Here is a 21,873-nt window from a genome sequence, read left to right as displayed (position 1 = left end):
AACCTGGATGTGGAAACAAAATTAGAATCAAAGAAACATCAACAAAATAAAATCATTCAATATTATTATGGGTTTTAAACAATTATGAAATATGTAGATCATAAGTGATAGAAAAGAACCTTCTGTAACGATACAGGCAACATGTTTGGAATATAGTTCCGATAATGCTAAAGTTTTGATAGAGGTATACAGCATTACAGCTTATGTGTTTCTTCACTAGCACCTACACAAAGGCTCATTTTATGTATTTGTACATCAGCTAAACTCTAAATATGCAATGTAAATTTATTTCTTTTAAACATGTATTGTATTGACCCTTTAATTGTTTATTTAAAGCCATCACACTCACACAACATGACTACATGATTGTAACAACGAACCATACCAACATGTTCATTTCAATTGAACACAAAATTAATTGCAATTTAAAGAACTTTGTTTAATGTAGCTTGTGTTTGGATTATTTCTTCCTTTGTTTCAAAGCTTGCAAATAACCTCCAATCGCTTTTTGAACGTTAGGTTGTTGAACAAAACCAACAAAATGAGCAATGTCACCAGCTCGATCATTGCGCAATGTGTCCATTGTTTCTTTACGAAGGAAATTCTTACAAACTTGGTAAGCGGGTTGAGGTGTTTTGGTCATCTTAGTAAGAATTTTCAATGCAGTTGGAACAACTTGGTCAAGGTTTACAACTTCATCAACTAAGCCAATCTTTAATGCCTCATCTGAGGTGTACAGGTAGCCATTATTTAGTGCAAATTCAGCATGTCTTCTACCAACAGCAGCAATCATTAAATCAGCGAAGAAAAAAGGGGCAACAATCCCCAACAATGTCTCATTTAATCCAATTGTTTTCCCTTCAACCATCACACGGTAATCTGACATTAAAGCCATTGCACAACCGCCGGTAGGTGCGTGCCCATTAATGGCGGATACCAAGGGTTTAGGAAACCCTTGTATAGTAAGATACCACTCCTGCACCATACCCCAAAACTCGCCGAGATGGTCGTCCGACTTTTGGAACATATCAACGATATTTAAGCCAGCAGAAAATACTTTACCATCGAATTTGGAAGTTAAAATGGCCCCAGTAACCGAAGAATCATCGCTAAGTTTTTTAAATCTGTCCGTAATTGCAGTAAGTAAATTTTTATCCAAACTGTTTACTGGTGGTTGCGATAAAGTTACGGTTGCGAAGCCAGTTCCGCTATCAATGTTGGTTTCCACGATATTTGTACTCGACATTCGTCGAATTGAAGCGGAAAACTGCCTGAAACATGCCCTTGACAACATTTTGCAATAAAAAATCGACACCAAATTTATAAAGATCGAAAGTTTTAAAACGGGAACTTGCTGCCCTGGCGACAAAATCATAAATGACTAAATCGGATAGGAGGACGGCGGGTATATTGAAAAAAGTTCAAATAAAAGAACAAAAATCCAACAATTATTCTCAGCAAACTACAAAGATTTTATCATTATTTAAAGAAATATTCTTAGTATAAGATCAGAAGTCCGACCGCTTCGGCGTCTGGTAATCATGCCCGCTCCAGTGAAGAGGGGAAGGGTTCGAGGCTCGACGCTGCTACCAGCGGTACACCAAATTATCCCACATAAAGTTAAATAAGGGGTAACTAAAAAGCTACCATTTGTTTTGTAAAACAGAACTCCCGTGTCACAGGGACAATCGTTTCCCGCCACGCAAAGATGAATCCGTTATACAAACAGATCAAAAATACGTGACAACATTTAACTACAGTAATCCAAAAACTCCTTTCTCCTATTTTTCAAAAAGTTTTTGTGTTTGCGATAAAATCCATTTACCCCAACAGTTGACCCTGATTTTTTGTGTATTTTACTATTTTTAGAAGATTACCAATACACTACTTGACACGTGCAATGAATAATGCACGTAGCAATCCAGATGCTATCGTTGTTAATCAAATTGGCAATTGCCCTTCACAGTTAAACCTGCAATTAATTTATCCCAGGATAGCATCAATAATTTCCGGAAGATACCTAAAGCGAATTTCTGTTAAAAGCTGGAAATATCCCAGTTTGGAAATAGCTGAATAAATTCTGCGAATCTGAGTTACCAGTATATTCTATAAATTAGTTATTGTCGTATAACAAAAGCATGAAAATCACACTGAGTTAGGTTAGCAGCAATCTCAAAAGTAAACCACTGCAAACCAAAACAACAGCGATAGCTTCTATTAATATAATATTTAGGTCTATTTTAGGTTATTTTGTCGACTGTAAAGAGAAAGTGCATTCTATTTGACCTGGTCATTGAAAAATTGTTCCAACTTTTAATTTTATCGCCTAATATGATAAACAGGATGCCACACACAGGTCACAATGTGACTTGTTTACGAACTATGCCGGTTATTGTGACCAGCATCTCCAGGTGGGAGTTAGAATGACTCAACGAAAAACAGTATTCTATAAAAATCACTTTCTAAAAAACAAATGTAACAAAAAGACTTCGAAACAAGACAGAGTTGCGAAACGGTTACTTTGTTTTTATAATTTTATTTTCTGATATTTGCAGTGCCTGTATATTCCTTCTTCTGCATTTTTACAACCGAAGCGCTTTAATTGTATCTGATTGGTTTATAAAATGGTAGGTTGGGGCAAGATGGTCCATGTTCCCATTTGGAAAGCAAAGATTATTTTCAAATTAAGTAACCGTGTTCCAACGATTCTAAAATAGTGTTGTTAATTGTTATAAACACGATCGGGCAATATGGGATATTGTGTCCATCTTACCCCACAGTGTATACTATATTCAAATTTAATTAACATATATCACCCGGATGAGTCATTAGTTTCGAACACCAACGCACACAGTACTGTTTGTATTAAATAACATGTAAATATAATATCCTGGTCCATAATAATAGCGGTAATGAATAAAAACAAACATATAGTGCTGTGGGGTAAGACGGGATACGGTTGCCGATCGAAAAGGGATAAACTTGTCCCATCTTACCCCACTCCACTATATGATGATCGTATGTATGGTGTCTGTGTGAAATGTGCGAAAATTATACTCGAGTGGAAACGGTTTAGAACTAAGGGCGTTGTGTAATACATGTTCCTCTATTGCACATTAGTCTCGATTTCTGTGATTTATTTACCTGAGATCATGAGATTGTTGCAACGTTTATGACGTCACAAGCCCCTAATTCTTCATCCACTGTTGCATCAGTACTCTATTGTTACGTTGCAGCAAAACATGGGTTGCACTAAATATGCTTTGGCCTCTCATAAGGAGAAAACAAAAGCTCACGTGAAACTGATTTCCGCAATATCTTATTGCATTTCGCCACGCGCGTATGTAGAAGCGTGGGCTACACCACATGCTAAGTAGCCAGGCAGTAAATAAGAGCATATGACGCTTGCGCCATTCTTATAAAACGGTGAAATCTGGTGTAAACAGTTACAGTGTATGTGGGCATACACAGCAGTTGTGCGGTAATGTTTGTTTTTCGTTAAATCTAAAGGTTTATTTTTATGACGGAAGATCAGTTTGAGTTATATTAGTAACACTTAGACGTGTGTGTATGAATGAATGCAGAAACATAGAATAAAATACACGTATGTATGATTGTAAATATTGTTAGGTTTTTGTAATCGATAAGTAAATTTCTGTTATTCAAATAAAGTTATATAACAGCTTTTTAATTTTTGCAAGTTCGCATAATTTGTATCGAATTTACGTGTTGTGAGTAAGAAGACACCTTTGGCATAAATCCAAAGCCTTGGCCTAGTACGACATAACCCTTAAACCTGACTTTAGTTTACAGCGCTCGACTTTAGCTTATAATAAAACAGACCGCCGCTGCTACCACTGATAGGCATATGTGTGCTTGTGCAAGACACTTAACGGCAATTACTTCAACCCAGTGGTTACTAATGGGTTGTCTAAATTATCAGCAATACAGAAAAACAATCACCCACCAAGTTACATGCGTCGTAACTCGTATAAGTGGGGCCGATGCGTATGAAACAGAACACCCTTGTTATAACGAATGTGTTTGCCCGCCATGTGAGGATAAATAAGTTACATCCTTTTCGAATATAATGATGAAACATAGGTACAAGCGTTGGTTTGGGTTGAGGCACCCTACAGCTACACCTTGCAAAGGTAACACAACATCTGCTGCAATAAATGCTTCGGTTAATTAAGGACGAAAGGAAGCAAACGACAAACGTTTCCGGATTGTAAGGCAAGCTTCTGTATGAGCGAATAATGTAACGATTGTTAAAACAATGCCAGCCGTGGAACAAAACAATGGTCTTACGTTACGTCATAATGGTTGCAGAATTATATGAATTGTAGTTTAGATTTAGTAGTTAGTTATATTTTTACTTTATAATAAAATAGGATTGTAACAGATTTAAAAGTATTGGTATTTCGGCAATTCAAAAGCGATAAAATAAGTTACTATAGTTTTCAGTTGCTGGAATAAGTACAGTCGTTGTATATAAGCATGGCCTACTAAAAATATCTTCAGCAGGCCGTGTGGTAAAAGCATGTGTGCGTATTTAATTGCTGTACATTCATAAAGTTAAGATTGCAGTCGAGCTTTTATTTCACTTTTTGCTTAATTAAGGTTTCCCTGTAGCGTATATAAAGAGTGACTGACACCCCAAAAAATCCCTTGTCCCTTTAAATTCATAAGCTTGCGCCCGAAATAGCATCGCGCAGTTTGCGGCTAAAACACCGAAATTGAATTGACAAACAGAGACATCGGTATCCTGTGTTCAGCCCAATAACTAGATATGCGTGCAAATGATGTTTCTGTTCAGTTGTGACCATAAGGTTCAAGAGTTTGTAGCAACAGGGCTTCTGTAGACGTGTATTGAGACAAGCCACAATTGGCAAATTTGCTTTACACGAATAGAACGTTGTTCCATGGCCCACTATTCGCATGGGAAATACCAACTGTTTCCGAGTATACGCAGTCTGACCAATACAACTTTGTGTTCAAGTCTCGAACTTGAGATTTTCAGACATAATGTTTTCCAGCTTTGAGGTCGGTTTGTTTAGAACAGTTTTTAAACTCAGCAGCCGCGCTTTTATTTAATGATTTTCTTCGGTAGTTTTACCTGAAACGTGTTGTTAACGATTGTCGTTTTGCCGCTAATTCCCTTCTCGTCGTTGTTTTAATTAATTTGATCTCCGCCATCGTTTTCGAAGAGATGCATAATACTTTATGTTATGTGATTGTTCCAGCATTGTCGGTGATTCTAGAGTTCCATAAAACAAAACGATTTCCGAAAACATGTTTATCTTCGACGCTTTATCAGCGACATCTGTGCCGAATTTCCCAGGTCTGTTACGTCACAGTGACTTCAATGACGGAATAAAAGCTTTCTTCTGTTGCGTCACTATAAGAGCTAAAGTCAGAAATCTGGAATCCAGTTTCTAATTTAGAAGCAGACAAACGAGTGAAGTTTGTACAAGAAGTGAATCATCGCAAGGAGACGAATCCATCCCAAGTTGCGGTTGTGTAAAATTTCTAACAATATTCCAACTCAACGGTACAGCCTCTCTCGTGACGTGTGGATGGTTATTTCGGACAGAAATTAGAATAAATCGGTTATTTGCGCTTTGTTTATTTAAATAATGAATTGTTTAAAAGTTTTAAGCGATTTTTGTAAATTCACTCAAAAAATATTCTGTTTGCTTTAGTAGTTTTAGTTTGAGCCCAAATTAGAACGAAAATGTTAATTTTCGTAAATTTTTATTTATTTAACTTTAAAATTATCCCCACATTTTAAGCGATTTTTCTAAAAACATTCGTAAACTACCCTGTTTGCTTCGTCGTGTAGCTGTCGTTTTGGGGTAAAATTATAAACAAGCCAATATTTTAGCGTTTTTTTGAACCAAATTCCCAAAACAAATTTACTTTTATTATTTTCTGCTATATAGAGAGCTTTTACAGCTTCGGGTTTGTGGTAATGCAATTATAAGGTCCAAGTAGATGGGAGGTCGTATATAGTCCAGACGGCGCATTTAAAATGTGTGAGAATCAGACGACCTGAGTTGGGTGAGTTCCAAAGATCGAATCTTGTTGAAAGAGGTTCTTCAGTTTATCGATGGTGTTGAATACGCGGTGATTACGATTAAACATTGCTATATAACATGGCTGGTGTATAAGGGGGGTTGATACACTGTGTTGATGGATATGATGATTGTACTTGGGTAAGCTTAACTTTGTGTGTGGACCAACTACGATTTAAATCTTATGCCAGCAGTCACAGTGTATAGAGGGTCTTAACCAGTGTAGAATGGAACACAGAAATATAAATGCGTTTTACATTTGGTATAAATATGTAAAACGCCGATTATTATACGGTTATCACTTTCAATGTTACTTTAAACTCACTGTCAAGGTTGAACCGTCGGCTTTTTCACGACCGGTTCAAAACGCGGCGTGGGAAAAACGCGGCTCTTACTTAGCCATGTTGGCGCAGACATTGCTTTGATTATATTCGCCCCTGCAGTGCAGAGAGAAGTTGGTTGTTTGAAGCGAAAGTTGACTTCAAAGTATTATGTGGAACTGTGGGGTTATGTCAGTATATTCGATTCTGTTTATTAAATGATTTTCGATGGATATTTTTGTTTTGCATTTAAAACTTATAACAAGTTGTTGCGTTTAATTTGCAATTTAAAGTTTACAAACAAACAAGCTAACAGTAAATGAAAAATCACGTTTTTTGTGCTCTGTTCTGTAGTTATTAACAAGTTGTATGAGGCCTTTGTATGGAATGTAGATGGTACGCGAGTGGAAAAAGTTTTAGAATGATTTAGTAACAACTGTTGTATGGGGAATATAAATGGCCGCTTTCATCGAACATAGGATCTGTTTCTGTTATGTTTTAGTTTGAATTTAACAGTTTGTTTTGAATTTGCATTCAATATAATGTGACGGTTTGCTGTATAGACGAGAGAGTTAAAACGCGTCGATTATGATCGCGGTATTATCGCATGCAAGCCTGGCTGCATGGCGTAGTATCTTATATATGAATGTCGAATACAAACCATAAGCATAGATTGTTTCAATTTAATAGCAAAAAATTCGTGTGTCAGTAACGAAATGGATTTGTAAGCCATACAAGCAACGTAATGTAAGAGTGTAGCGTTATAAAAACAAGCGTATTTGCATTCAATATATGCCGGTACGGGTGTTTACTGCATGTGGTAATTAGCTTTTGATTGTTTTAAAGAAATGCAGCAGTTTGACGGCCATATTACAATGTTGGTATGATTATAATAGTGTACGGTCATGGTAAAACTGCCGGCTTTTACCGCATGTAAACTTGTTCTGTACTGAACTTGTGTACAATATACTTAAGTTTATGGTTTGTTGACTTTTGCCGCACGTATACAGTTACAGCATAAAGTAACTTCATCCACCTGTGTAACACTGGTTTGCACGATGAGAAAAACCCGAAAAGGTTTCGCGTCAAATGCTGCGTTTAATCGAATGCAGCGAACGTTGTTGACGTTAAATGTTCGATTGAAACTAAATTATCGTTTTGTTGATAAATGCGGTGAAAATATTAACAGAGTAATAATACAGCGATATATGAGTAATATTATGTTGGTTTGCCGCTGTTTTGCGTTGCATATAGTACTGTTGGGTAAGATGGATATCGTTAGCACATAATATCCCATATAAGTGACATGTCGCTAAAACTTCTATGGTGTGTATTTTTTACTATTAGATGCTTAATTCTGCACTTTTCCTTTTACTTTAAGACTTATTAATATAACGTATTCCCTTCCTTACAGATAAACGTAGATATTAACAATGTCGTTACGAATACCGGATAACCCCACCACCCCTAACTTCAACTTCACCACCCACCTACCAAACAACACTAACCCATATATTGGGCAATGTAAATGGAATATATTGAACACAACTTTGGCTTTGTTCCTGGCGCTTACTATTCTACTCAACTTGGCGGCTTCGTTCGTTTTGTTCAGAGTTCCCCTTGTGACAGTAAGAGGGCGAAGCAACCCAGTGTATTTGTGCATAAGGTTTCTAAACATCACTGATTTAATACAGGTAAAGTTATAATTGGGTTATTAGATCAAATCTAACCTAAATCCCAGGCACTGTGGCGCGCCTTACTGTAGGACCTCGCCCATATAGAATAGAATGTACATATACAATGTTTGGATAATGAGCCAAATTTGGCCTAATTCCCAGGTCCCATGGCATGCCTCACTGTAGAACCTCACCCATATAGAATATAATATGCATACACAATGTTGGGGTAATAGGACAACTCTGCCCCAAATCTCAGGTCCTGTGCTATATGACAGCCCCCTGTAGGACCTCTTCCATATAGAATGGTAACGCTATGGTTTGGGGCAGTGAGTGCCATGAGACCTGAGATTTAGTACGGAGTTGGTACATTAAAGCAAATCTTTACTGATAGTGTAAACAAACTATGCAGAGCTTACTATTACTGTTGTGTCGTTTTTCACATTTTTGCCATCAAAATTTAGCGGGTATTTTTTAGCGTTTTCCCAGTATTTTTGCTTTTTTATGTTTAACCATGCATGCTAATCATGTTACGTTTTGTAGAAAACTGTCAATCAAACTAATGAGCTGTAATTTCCTTTCCTGGTAACTACAGTTCATACGAGTACATACACATCATATTAACGTATACATCATAGTTTGAAACCTTAGCTAAAAATGCTTCTCAACCACTGGATAACCATTTGATTTGGTTGGGTCGCCTACTACAGTGCTTCACTAACCCTTTTGAATGTTATTGTAAAAGTTAAATTATTTTGTTGCAGCTTATAAAAAGTTGTGTAAAATGTGAAACAAGTTCTTTAAAATATATTTTGGTTGCAGCAAAAAGGCTGAGAGACACTTGTTAAGCATAAAGGGCGTTTGATGTATTGGTTATAGGCCTTACCCACCACAGGACGGGCGCACCTTATGTTATTGTAATGTTTATTGAAATTACTATCAATTATTGGTTTCGGGCAAAGTAGGGTTCGGGGTTTGACTTTTTGAACCGATTTTTCATTAACTTGACAGGCGCGCATGCGAGTCACGTGGGTGTGGTTCTTGCTTTGGTTGAAACATGAGTTCGAATCGTTTCAATAACTCGCAGTAACGTATAGTGTGTCAGAATACAGTACCCCATATTTAAATTGCATTGTGATCACATGCAAAGTTACATACGTGGTAACTTAAAAGCGAGCACAAGGTGTATAAAACAGAACACCCGTGTTATAACAACTGAAGTTGCCCCGCCATGCGAAGTTACATTCATTTATGGTTTATCGAAGTATTATTACCCCACAAACCCTAACCATTATTCACACATCATTCTATGACGTCACAGGCGGTTCTTTTGCTGTTGATGCCAATATTCGCCACGCCGGATTGCAACTGGGCAGGTGGTATGGTATCATGCAGGATCATGGGTTTCTTGGCTTTGTTTCTGCTTCTCGTGTCTCCGCTCATCACAATACTGATGGCGTTCGATCGCGTCATCGCGTTGTACCAACCATTCAAGTACAGAAGCCATCTTGGATTGACGGTATGTGACGTCATAAAGTACCCTAATTGATAATTGTCTCGTGCCGCTTTTGATGACTCGCGTTTGTCTACGTAACAGACGACCCAACGCGACAATCGCTTTAATTCATCCAGATTGAAAACCCGCCATTATATATACACGAGGTTAATTCTATTTATAGTTCCAGCTAAATTTATGGCCGATATAAATTAAACCCTTGTTATTTTAAAGTTAAATCAGTTTAGATTAAGTGCTATTTAATATTTCGTTTCCGGATTGGCGACGAAACATTGAAATAAAAAAAGTTTAATACTTTAGGCGCCACAAACATCGCTTTACATCGTATTGTGCGCTTACAAAAGGATGTTTAAAATAATAAAACAGTAAAAATTAGGTCGCTAAAGTTTTTCGGTATTAATATAATTATATGCTTATAATTGCCAGGTCGGATTTTTTACCAAAATTTCGTTCGATTTTACCCTTTGGTTGGTTCGACATTCTTTCTCCTCAAACCGCGATATTTCTGCGGTCGCTACCACGGCGCAGGTGTTTGTTTCGTGTAAATGCTTTGTAATGTCACTTGCCATACCATTATGACGTCACTAATGCAGCAAAGTGTTTGAACAACGGGATTTTCTAGAAGTCGCGATTTTCGTTGTTCTTTGTTAAGAGCTCGTTATGTTATAAGGCAGAGGTGACATACATATAGTTGGCCGGGGTAGGATGGTCAATTTTTCATTCACTTTACCGTCCCATTTAGTAGTAAATAAAGAATATTTCATGAAATAACCAATAAGTATCCTTACATAAACGTACACAACCACTGGTGTGTGAAATCAGCATACACACAACAAACTACATGATATAACCTTGATAATTACCATTCATTTTATTCAAGCAATTTTTAAAGCGTAAAACCTCATACATATATACACCATCGTTTCCCTCATATTCGGTCAAATTCACACGATATGAAACACAAGGATCACGCTGGTTCCAAACATTCCACGTCTCCCACGAAACTCCTTTAGTTTTATATTTGTTCCATAAACTTGTTGCAACGAAGCAGAAACTTGTCGGTTCTTCCTGGACGATTTATCGTCGCTTTTTATAGAAGCATTGCTTGTAAATCGCAAGGATTGGCGTCTCACGCGGTGTGTTATTGTTTTATATTGTGACGTAATGAGATCCGATTGTTTCGTACCGGAATTGGTTCGTTTTATCATAATGTGTTTGATGAATAATTGAACGATTTAAATTCTGCTGCGCCAGAATATCGGTTTTAAACAAAAAATAATGTAAGACTAAACTGGATCCCCTGACATAGTCTTTGTGATTTTTAAATATATCTCTTCTGGTAGCGACATCATCAGAACATCGACCCCGCATTATAATTGACAACCATCTTTTAACGCGATATGTTCCTTCCCGACTTCCAATTTCGATTACCCGTTTTACAAGATCCTCTTGGCGCCTGTCGATTTCCCGTGGCAAGTTGCCAAGGTGCCACCACATCAAATGTTACAACCCCCCTATTTTACGATCCAGATGTTAAAAGTCCTTCTCCCGGCTGCGTGTGGCTTCGTTTTGTGTACGACCATCTTGCCCATATTTGGTGTTGGAGAGTATCACGTGGTCAGAGGACGAAGGATGTGCTTGCTTGATACGAATAATGGTAATTGTGACGTCATATAAAGTCTAAACCAATAAAACAAAAACGTATTTTGTTACCGTTCTCTTTGGTTACACCTTATTCTAATATGTAGGCTCGAGCCCTACGACAAGGGTCGGCTTGAAACCTTGAATTTATGTCAGAATTAGCTCATTGCCCCAAAACTAATGTTTAAATATTGTTGCAGACGATCGCATCGACCAAATATACGCGTTGGTCGTTCATTCGATATTTCTCTGCGCTCTCTTGTTTATGGCAGCGTGTACTGTGACGTTTCAATTGAAATTATGTCGAATGAATTTCGACAAAAAGGTTGGTCAGTTTATTTTATTTTTTTTATTTATAGTACTTTACATAATAAATACCCTCAGCCTACTAATCACTTTTCAATAGACGCCCCCGCCATAAATAAATAGACATTACCTACTATTCAAAGTAATTAAAGTTAAAGAAATCACGAATTTAAGGCGCTTGCGCTGTAGTTTTTCATGGAGTGGGATTACGAAGCCTTTAAATAAAATGAAACAAAATACGCGAGTTTAAATAGATTGAGAAGTATTGCCATAAGCGCACGATTTACAAGTTTTTTTTCTCAAAACCGAAGTTTAAACCCACAACCCGTTCCAATCTGATTCCTGGGACAAAGTAGAATCAAAATCAACAATTCCCAATATTTCCTGTGACCGTACGGACAATATACTTGGCATTTAAAACGTCCTTGGGTCGTCCGATCACTGCAGATAAAATGGAGCTTGCAAAACCAAACTGCAAACATTTATTTTTATTTAAACTTGTGTCATTGTTTTGAAACAGTTCCAATTATTCGTCATAATTAGGAACATTGTTTGAAACAAAATCAATTCTCTGTACACACAAGCCATTGTGACGCAATGCAGATTTCATTTTGACGTACAAAGCTCTCAGTGACGTCACAAAACCGCATTTGTACCAACATAATTGCTTGTACGACAAACTGGTGCACATTAAAAGTTCAGCGGCTTCGCGTTGGGGGCGACTTTGCTGTGACGTAATAATAGAAAAACTATACAGAACCGCGGTGCGACGCAATAGTTAATTGTGTTCAAAATTTAAACAAAGGAATATGAAACAGAACACCCGTGTCATAACGACTGTCGTTGCTCTGCCACTCGAGGATAAATAATTTAAACTTATTTATACCTATACGTACATAAGTAGTCGGGGTAATGAGCCAAATCTGGCCTTAATCCTGACAAGGACCTCATCCATATAGAATAGAATGTCATTTTTTAAACATATTTGACATATTTTATTTTTCCTTTTATTGTTACAGCATCAATCACAAACAAACAGAAAACGGCGAACGGGACGAACGCGAAACGCGACGATTACAACAATGGCCGTTTGTTGTATATTCATTATCTGCTATCTACCATACGTGGTAAGTATAAGGCACATGTTTATAAAGGAATTGTAAGACCAGACCTTCTGGACTATAAGATAACTTCTTACGTATCAAACTGGTATATGCATCTGTAATATATATGTGTGTGTGTTTTAAGTAAACAAATACTAACGTGGCGTGCCGTTAAACCAATTTACGTTGCTAAAAGATAAACGTTACTGCTACCCCACAAACGGGGTAAACGCACGCATATATGCATTGATAAAATAGCTTTTCTCAATACACACAATTGGCGATATCGATAAAATCGAACCACCAACAAGTATAAACGTCCTTCGCAAAACGTTGTAACTGTTTCATACGCACGTCCGCAATCGTGTGAAGTTACCATATGTTGAAGTAATGGGGCAACTCTGGCCTAAATTCCAGTCCCATGCTATGCCTCACTGTAGGGTTTCACCTAAAGAATAGAATGTACATATTGTATTGTATAAATAACAGCGTTTATATTCACGTGCGCACATGTGTTCGTACAGATTCGAGTTCTAGCCGAAGCATCAACCGGTGTGAAGTCATCAACTTGGTTCACCTGGCTTACATTTGGACTTGCTTTCCTACAACCCATGCTTAACCCGGTCGTGTATGTTGCTACTAATGTCAGATATCGACAAGAATTGCTGGTAAGTTAAGGACTCGTTATTAGAAATATAGTGCATGTCTAAGATATCTTGAATGAATGTAACTTAGTAATTCTAAACAACAGTTGTTATAACACGGCTGTTCTGTTTCATATATACCTCATACCACGTATGTAACTTTGTAAAAAGAAACTGTAACCACACAACAGTAAGCATGGGGCGTATGAAACATCATGTGTGTTCCTACTTGGTTTATACCGCCCGCGATTGCAGCTCTACTGTTCCAATAAAGCGGTTTATTGTAATCCGTACTGTAGCGGTTTTACGAAGGAATATTAATCGACTATCTTATAAAAAAAAAACAATTTCGAACTTATTGTTTCCGATTACGCCATAATCGTAATTCTCAAACTGTCCAATCACAGGCGATGATTCGAAACATGAAAACAGCAGAGTTTGAAACGTCATCAGATAGTTTTGCATCACGTGGTGCATTTGCTGAATTCAGACGAAGAATATCAAGTAAGTGAATCAATCAATGTAACTTATTTATACATACTCACATGGCGGGGCAATGACACTCGCTATATCACATTTTGGGCGTTCTGTTTTCTACATCTCGTGCCCAATTCTTATAAGTTAATGCGCAAACAAAATGGTAGCAGCGTCGAGCCTTGAACCCGAATCTCCTATCATTTAACATCAGTATCATTTGGTATCTCTCACATCTGTGACAGACCCCTTTTATGCAAAACGTAATAAGAGCTATTGTTAGGTTACGTAAGAAACGTGGTTTGTGACGTAATATGTTTATCTGCTGTCCATTGTGTTCGAACAAACGACTGTGTGACCGCATTGTAAACCGCACTTTTTAAACCACTAATTTAGGATTTAACCCAAGATTATTGCTTCGGTTACGATTACAAAGATCAAATTATAATTAAAACAAAACCACCGTAAATTATAATTAAAACAAAACCACCGTAGTAAACACGCTACGGGTAAAACCTGCTTTACAGGGGGTCTCTGATACAACCGTAGCTTGGCAGCTAAACATACACATTTAGATATATGAGATCCTAACATGGACACTTGTTTTAATACGTGATGTCATTTCTTCCAGGTCGTCAAGGCAGCAAGCGAAGTAGTAAACGTGCACGTAGTAGTCAACAGGGGTCGGTTGCGAGTCCGGGGGTTTCCCGTCGTGGTGGAGATTCTTCCGTTCGGTCTGCTAGAAGAAATCGAAGAGCAAGCGACGATGACGTCATTGATTACGTAAGTGGATGGCATAATAAATTTGATTTGCTTGTGCAATGCAATTAATTGAGATCAAATAGGACGAAAAATGAGAATGAAAACTTAAACCATCTTATCCCAGTCTGATACAAATTCTGGGGCGATATCCAAATACGTTTATATGAATATGTCCAGTAACGTTTTCGAACGCTTTTTAGAATAACAATGTTGTGTACCACTGCTGGGCTAAACTTAGTAACTTGATTGTGGTAAGGCGGGCAATCTTTAAGATCGAATGTGTTTATGTTTCGAAAAGCTTTTAAGCAATCGTTCAAATCTCTTACTCTGATAAACATTTGGTTTTAATCGATTTTTTTCAACACATACGTCATCGCGGGGTCGATTTTAAACAAGGGAAAAAACATGACGTAGCTTGAAACGTTCCAGATACACGCTACGTCACAATCGGTAACAAAGGAAATGGCGGTTTCCTGCGAGTTTACCTCTAATCTGTATTATAATACAAGTTTGATTAATCTCTTCGAATACGATTGTGGAGATTAAACAAATTAAAACAACGAAGAGAAGGGAAAAAAACCAACAGTCGTTAAAGCGGCGTAAAAAGTATAACGTAACCCTAAATACAAGTATGACATAATAATGTAGCGCTAATTAATTCTCGTTGTGGGAAATGTTAAAAAGATGTTTTTTTGTCCATAGGGTTTGCCATGCAGTCCTGTTGAAAAAGTCGTGTTCCACGACCGCCACCGTGCGGTTGTACGGCGTGAGCCTTCATCCAGCAGCGGCATTCGTTCATTTGATAGTCATGAGTGCCTACAGCGGCCAAATAACCTCGGTAGGCTCGCTTCCCCGAGTACCGAGGCTACTGGGTTCGAAACCTGCTCACGAGAGAGAAGTAACACTGTAACAGGAGAAGTCCGCAGTCCAGCGTTAAACAAAATCCAGGCACAAACTTTGGAAGTTTCAAAACTTGGACAAAGTCTGCCTTTCTTGGGAATTAAAAACACAACACCGGACGGTGACCTAAAACTTGAATCTTTTGACAAAAGCCCACGCCCTGGTCGTCGCTGCAACTCAGACGTCGCAAAAAGTGATGACGAAACAAACGAGAGGCACAGTCGTGACGTTACTGAACCTATAACGTCATCAAAGGATGATGTATTTCTTGAAACAGAGCGAACGAACTTTGTGGAGGAGGAACCATCAGAAACTACGCAACAAACGAAAGATAGTGACGACACAACTACGTCTTTATTAAAGCACAATGGTTTATTGTCGAGTCATGATGATGAACAAAAGCCAAGTTACAGGGACAGTGGGGTTGTCGATACTTCGCATTAATTTTACTTTATTTGTTTCTTTAACCTGAATCACTTCAAGCGTAGACGCTAAACAAGTTCCCATCCACGACGATATAAATGACCAAACCAACCAAAAGTCATGTTTGCTTTTCCTTATTCACACACTGCAATAGCTTTAGCAACTCGATTGTGGGCATGGGAGTGGAAACCATGGATAAGTCACTCATGTTCCCACCCACAAGGATATAAATGACCAAACCAACCAATAGACACCTCTTCATAGCCAGACAGCATTGTTTAAACATTTTCTTTTCGTGTCAAGTCTCCTCTTATGCGTTTGTGGTGCTCTAAGTTACTTTCTGTTTCCTACTGTACCTTTACTGCTTTGTAATCCGTCAATGTTTCAAACTGTCTTCCACTGATGCGTTGAAATGTAGTGAGAACGTACTCCACATCCAGGTATATCGTAAGTTACTTTGCTGCTATTCTGTATTTCACTGCCGTTTCTATTCTATATGAGCGACATCCGAAGGTAGAGCAGGGATTAGGCTTAAATTAACAGAAATACAGCGTCGACGCACAAACACGCACCCGTATGCAACTACCTGAATATTGTCCCCGAATTAAACAACACAACATAAAACGTTGTGTAAATACAGAATGACGCGGGAAAATGATTTTTGAAATTGTTTCGTTTGTTTTGTAATAAACACTGTTTTTGATGACACAAATGTTTGTTTGGTCTCTGCTGATAGTACAGTATCATCTAATGTTCGTTCCTACACAAGCCTTTCATGAAGGTCAAATAAATAAGTACTGTATTAACACTTGTTAGGATACTGTAACGTTGCGATTCTAAAAGCATGTTACTTATGCAGATATAACACCCCGTTACATAACTAGACCGTGGGCAAAAGGTTTTGCAAAAACCACACATACCTAAACATATGTGTTTAGTTAACTATGCAAAAATACCTATAGTGTAACTTGACAGTGAACAAGAGGCACATAAGCAAGCATCTATGTCGTAACTTGATATATCTGGTGTAAAAGAAGATCTATTCACATTTCTGCAGTGCTACCTTCCAACACGGCAGCTAAACAATACAAAACACTTTCGATTCCATTGAAAAACTTTCCTTCAGCATTTAACATTGGAAGATATAAATAACAAGATTTGAGCACCCGGTATCTTGGAACAAAACATCCATTCATCTGCAGTTAGTTGGCTTGTGGCATGAACGCTTTCAGTAGTTCAGCAGCATGCACAAAATCATAGAATTAACTGAGAACTTACAGATTGGAAGCAAATTATGTTTAAAGCCTAAAACAACTTCGTGAGACGTAAAATAAGGACTAACAACCAGAAAATTGCATTTTTTTTCGGAACGCAGAGTAAAAGTTTTTGAAAAACCCAGCAAGAGCTGTCAATCACCCATAAAATAAACATGAAACTAAACATCTAGTCCTTCTAATTCAGCATCTAAATCATCCAAGTCTTCCGTGAAAAGGTCTTCATCAACAGGGACATCTGTGGCAACCTCATCTTTCGTGACACCATTAGTTACAACCTCTCCACCTGCCGCCTCAGAAAGTTTGTCATTTTCTGTAAAAATATCAATTTTGTCAAAGATAAATTTTAGTAAATGAATTCTGAAGTTTTCCACATAGCCACAGCCTGCTTGAATCCTCTGAATCTGTGAGAAACTTAAACATAGGGTAATAAAACCATGCACCATCTTACCCCAACCTACAGTATATACATTGATTCCTTAGTATATAAGTTTTATTTTACCAACATTTTGTCTGTCAAAAATCCTTTTATAACGAAAGCGCCAATTTAAATATCATATAACACGTTATTGAAAACAATAAAGATATTTACCGTCATGGTTCATTGACTTCAGTCGTTCGTTCGAAGCTTGCGTTCCGCTTGAATCGACTTCCTCTGGAACAAACATGGCGTCGGATATTCCTCGAATCTCAACCTTTTCCGCCTCGTCATCACTATGCTCGTACCTGATGACTCATCATATTATAGGAGTAAATCCTATTTACCCTCGTGTAGCGGGGCACCCGGTCGTTATTACATGGGCCATGGGTGTTCTGTTTGATACACCTCATGCCCGCTGATAAACACCTATGCCAACAATGGTGGCAGCATAAAGTCTTGAAACTGTAACCCGAAGCTAGAGGCACAATACACACATGTGCCAAGGCAGTGGACATTGATATATTTCAATTTATCATATCCACAGCTTTAACATATCTATGTTTATATGATGTATATTGTATATATGATTTCTACGTACGTTACTTCATCGGCCTCATCATCATCGGCACCCACCATCTCAGGTTGGAACTCAAACACTTCGCGACCACTCACCTGTGACACATAAATATCTTATATTATATCTTACATAGGTAAGGCCCTTTTTATTTTTAGATATAGTTATCTTATATTTCCTATTCTGTATGGGGTGAGGGGTTGTAGGTTTTGTTAAGAGAAGTATGCCATAGAATTTGGGGTAAAGGTTTATTACCCCATCTTACTTTCTTAAATGTGGACCGTCTTAACCCAGCCTATTTAAACATGTGCCATCTTACCCCAACTATTATATATATATATATATATAACTCACCCCAAGACATTTCCCTGACTTGAAATCTCGCTGCCTTGAATCCTTGTTAGCTTTCATTTTCTTGATCTTTTCCTCCTTCTTTCTCTTCTTCCAAGCAAGGAAGGTCTCCAGTGTTACCTAAGCAATATTCAACAGTGTTGCACATTAAAAATATATAAAAGATCAATAATTTGGTACAATTGCTCTAAGCGTTTTCCCAAGGACACATATGCCAACAATAGTATCAGTATGGAGCCCGTATTTTTGGGGTATAATGCAAACCCCTAACACCAGACTTTAAAAACATTAAGAGATTCCACCAACATTTCATCTGAGACAGTGGTAATGATGAATACCCTAATGAATGCTTGCTGCACGCCAGACTAAACGCTGGTGCAATACTGTTTTTGCTACTATCAGAAAAGCAATTATAGCTATACATTTTCAGTGTTTCCATACCCTTGTAACTTTAGATCCCAGTGCTGCTCGTTCTTTTTCCACAAGATCCTCAATAGATATTTGCTCAGCTTGAGCGTCCATCTTCTTCTGCTCGCTTTTCAACACGAAGCCAGGAGGCAATGCATGTCTGGAAAACACAACAAACAATTATTATGTTTCCTAACTTTATTTTTAAACTAACTCTAATCTGTTTTTTTGCAACACATAATGAGTTACTACCTATTGGGACAGTTAAACAAATACACTTTTAAACCAATTACCTTTAATTTATTTTTGTCCTTAAAGTGCAGGACAGCCCACAACTGTTATGCTGTTTCCCATATCTTGGATATTTGTTGTATTTATTGTATACAAAGGAAAATATTTAAAAATGTTCTGCTATGTATATACACTAGTGGCAACAGCATTATATACGAACCTATACATACAGTTAGTTCCCCCATTTGGACAAGACCAAAACCAACCGTATTTCTTTTCTTCAATCGCTTGAACAAAATGTTTGCAAACCTAAATATAAAATTATTGATTCAATGAAACACAAACATCAATCTTTAGGTGACTTTATCATTTTAATAACCACAATCAGTAAACATTACAACCAATAAGTTAGATTTGTTTCACAGGATTGTGTGTCTAACTATCCCTGCCTCCCCTGTGTTTATGAATTAGGCCTCTATAGAAAATGCCTCAATATTTCAGCATTCATGTCATTTAGAACAAACAGCAAGTTAGTTATGATAGTAAATAAACTCACAATGTCAGTTTTCGTTTTCTGTTTGTTACCAGCCCCATGTTTCTTCTCAACCACCTCCTTCAGTTTGTCTTCGTCCCATTTATCCATTGTGTCTTGAATATTAAATTTTGTACAATTTAGTCAAAATATATTGAAACGATAACTTTAATTTTTCATGGATAAATATTCGAATACCATTGTCTCAAAATATTAAGTCGGGTTACAACTTAAAAAGTTGGTCAAAACGTATCTAACTATACATATATAATACTGTGGGGTTCAGAAGTTAGATTGATATTGTTAGCACATAAAATCCCATTTTCCTAATCGTTAACAATTAACCAGGCTAATGTAGATTCGTGAGGATACGATTATAAACAAGAAGATAAAAGAGAATGAAAACATAAACCCTTTTACTCCAACCTTCTATATATACTACATGTTAGTTTCTACACCACAGCCAACCCACCATTCGCCATATCTTCCTCTCTCACATCGGAATACAAACTTCTTTTTTCTCCTTTCCTCTCTATAGCAAGATCATGGGAGAACTTACATCTGTCTCCCTTATGGCACAATCCTTGTTTAAAGAACGCACACAACACTGACTTGGGGTCGGCACCTGTGGATGAGAAACAATAATCAGTGGCAGAATTATACAAACTTTTGCAAGGTTCAATCTGTACCATATTAAGCACCAAATATTTTATGCCAAAGGGGATTTGCTGAATGTGTTGAATGCTGAACACATTCAGCAAATTAATTTATTTTGTACCACATGAATTAGCTCCCAAGCAGAATTAAGTAGTTTGGCCCAGCAACCCATTTTTAAGTTTTTATTTACCTTTTCCAACTTTGTTCTGAATAACAACAGGTTTAAACAAGCTGTCCATTTCTTCCCTTTTTCTCTTTTCTTCTTCTTTCTTTTTCTTTTCTTCGAGTCTTTGTTGTTCAATCTGAGGAAGAAAATATGAAGTCAATAATAGAGATTCTATTCTATAAGGGTGATTGCTTCAGTGAGGCGAACCTGAGACCTGGAATGTAGATATATTACCCCAACATCCAGGGTGCTACCATCTAGACCCGACTGAGGCAGTTTATAAACACTCAAAAATAGAGATTCTATTCTATAAGAGTGAGATCTTCAGTAAGGCACAGCTGAGACCTGGGATGTAGGTATATTACCCCCAACACCAAGGAGTCATATAATTTTAACACTTGCAAACAAAACAACCTACCCTCCTTGCATTTGGGTCGCCCCCTGCTTTAACTTGTTGATTGACATGTTTAACAAACTTTTGTTGTTTCGACCCTTTCTTGTTTTTTAATCCAAAAGTTTTATCCTGAAAATATAAATAAATTAATTTAGCTTCTATATTTACTTTTGCTTGTCAGCACGAGCATTCTGTTTCATACACCTTGTGTCCACTTACAAGTTACCAAGTATGTAGCTTTGTAGGTTGATATGTTTTAAAAGACATAAATGTTTAGTGCTATTGTACAATACTTTCGTGACCTGACATCAAAAAAATAAGAGACAAAAAGCAACATATTAGAGGTTGGCATATAATGTAGCCACTTAATACTTCGGTGCTAGTGAATCTTCCCCCCCACCTTATTTGCTAAACACTAACCACTAACTACTAACCCCCCAACCTAGGGGTTAGTGGTTAGCAAAAAAGGTGAGGGGGGGGGAGATTCTTTACTAGCACCGCAGCTTCACCTCATAAACATTAAACTAAGGAGTTAAGGCACGAACCTCTATAATCTTATCCTTTTTCTTTTGTTCAGTTTTGGTGCTGGCTCCCTTGTTTTTCTTGGGCGGCATCTTCTTATATTTACAACGACACAAAAATATTGCTACTGCACTGGAATGCCAATCAAATTAATTACTTTAACATAGGTGTCTTCGTCTCTATGTATTTTCCTATGAGTATAATGTATGATCACAGTCAAGCTTGTATTTTAAGCTACTAAAATACGAGTAAATAATTTTAATTAACTAAAATAGATTTGCTGGTTGGTAACAATAATTGTAAAGCTTCTAACAGTTGGAGTTAGCATACAGATAAAGTTAAAAGAGGATTATTTACTAGCGCCTAAATTACATTAAAATTCGTTAACTCTTGTAAAAATGAAACACACATTTGTTATAATTACAATATTTTACTTTATTTTCATAAATTTAAAGATAAAATTCACAAATTCTAAGAAAGTTTGTTTAACAAATCTCAAGT

General features: G+C 37.2%; 3 protein-coding genes across 3 annotated transcripts; 1 reads left to right on the top strand and 2 right to left on the bottom strand.

The window, feature by feature from the left end:
* Positions 1-3: 3 nt before the first annotated feature.
* On the bottom strand, positions 4-1,393 carry LOC149730543 (enoyl-CoA delta isomerase 1, mitochondrial-like). The gene has a single exon (XM_089884677.1). It carries the CDS (start codon positions 1,373-1,375, stop codon positions 461-463), a length of 915 nt encoding a protein of 304 aa, XP_089740803.1. The 5' UTR covers positions 1,376-1,393; the 3' UTR covers positions 4-460.
* A 1,846-nt stretch (positions 1,394-3,239) lies between these two features.
* On the top strand, positions 3,240-16,554 carry LOC149730542 (uncharacterized). The gene is made up of 10 exons (XM_089885291.1): positions 3,240-6,063; positions 7,812-8,091; positions 9,395-9,592; positions 11,120-11,246; positions 11,431-11,555; positions 12,556-12,663; positions 13,164-13,307; positions 13,691-13,787; positions 14,389-14,540; positions 15,222-16,554. Exons 2-10 carry the CDS (start codon positions 7,831-7,833, stop codon positions 15,861-15,863), a joined length of 1,854 nt encoding a protein of 617 aa, XP_089741417.1. The 5' UTR covers positions 3,240-6,063; positions 7,812-7,830; the 3' UTR covers positions 15,864-16,554.
* A 70-nt stretch (positions 16,555-16,624) lies between these two features.
* On the bottom strand, positions 16,625-21,600 carry LOC149730541 (zinc finger CCCH domain-containing protein 15-like). Its single transcript, XM_089885296.1, has 11 exons — positions 21,396-21,600; positions 20,875-20,979; positions 20,481-20,592; positions 20,106-20,258; positions 19,658-19,749; positions 19,322-19,410; positions 18,904-19,030; positions 18,466-18,582; positions 18,136-18,209; positions 17,709-17,842; positions 16,625-17,429 (listed from the first exon to the last, which is right to left on the bottom strand). Exons 1-11 carry the CDS (start codon positions 21,462-21,464, stop codon positions 17,278-17,280), a joined length of 1,224 nt encoding a protein of 407 aa, XP_089741422.1. The 5' UTR covers positions 21,465-21,600; the 3' UTR covers positions 16,625-17,277.
* Between the last annotated feature and the right edge of the window lie 273 nt (positions 21,601-21,873).

The sequence above is a fragment of the Ciona robusta genome, chromosome 9 (assembly GCF_009617815.1).
Source record: "Ciona robusta chromosome 9, ASM961781v2".
Lineage (NCBI taxonomy): Eukaryota > Metazoa > Chordata > Ascidiacea > Phlebobranchia > Cionidae > Ciona > Ciona robusta.
The sequence above is the reverse complement of the archived record's forward strand: the minus strand, read 5'-3'. Positions and strand labels throughout refer to the sequence as shown.

Excerpts from the sequence above, each read along its gene's own strand:
- LOC149730541 (XM_089885296.1), bottom strand. The coding sequence starts at position 21,464 with ATGCCGCCCAAGAAAAACAAGGGAGCCAGCACCAAAACTGAACAAAAG. Across the intron at positions 19,031-19,321 it reads GGAACTAACTGTATGTATAG|ACATGCATTGCCTCCTGGCT; the intron begins GTTCGTATATAA and ends TGTGTTTTCCAG. Across the intron at positions 18,210-18,465 it reads AGTCAGGGAAATGTCTTGGG|GTGAGTGGTCGCGAAGTGTT; the intron begins GTGAGTTATATA and ends TATGTGTCACAG.
- LOC149730542 (XM_089885291.1), top strand. The coding sequence starts at position 7,831 with ATGTCGTTACGAATACCGGATAACCCCACCACCCCTAACTTCAACTTC. Across the intron at positions 8,092-9,394 it reads ACATCACTGATTTAATACAG|GCGGTTCTTTTGCTGTTGAT; the intron begins GTAAAGTTATAA and ends ATGACGTCACAG. Across the intron at positions 9,593-11,119 it reads GAAGCCATCTTGGATTGACG|ATGTTAAAAGTCCTTCTCCC; the intron begins GTATGTGACGTC and ends TTTACGATCCAG.
- LOC149730543 (XM_089884677.1), bottom strand. The coding sequence starts at position 1,375 with ATGATTTTGTCGCCAGGGCAGCAAGTTCCCGTTTTAAAACTTTCGATC.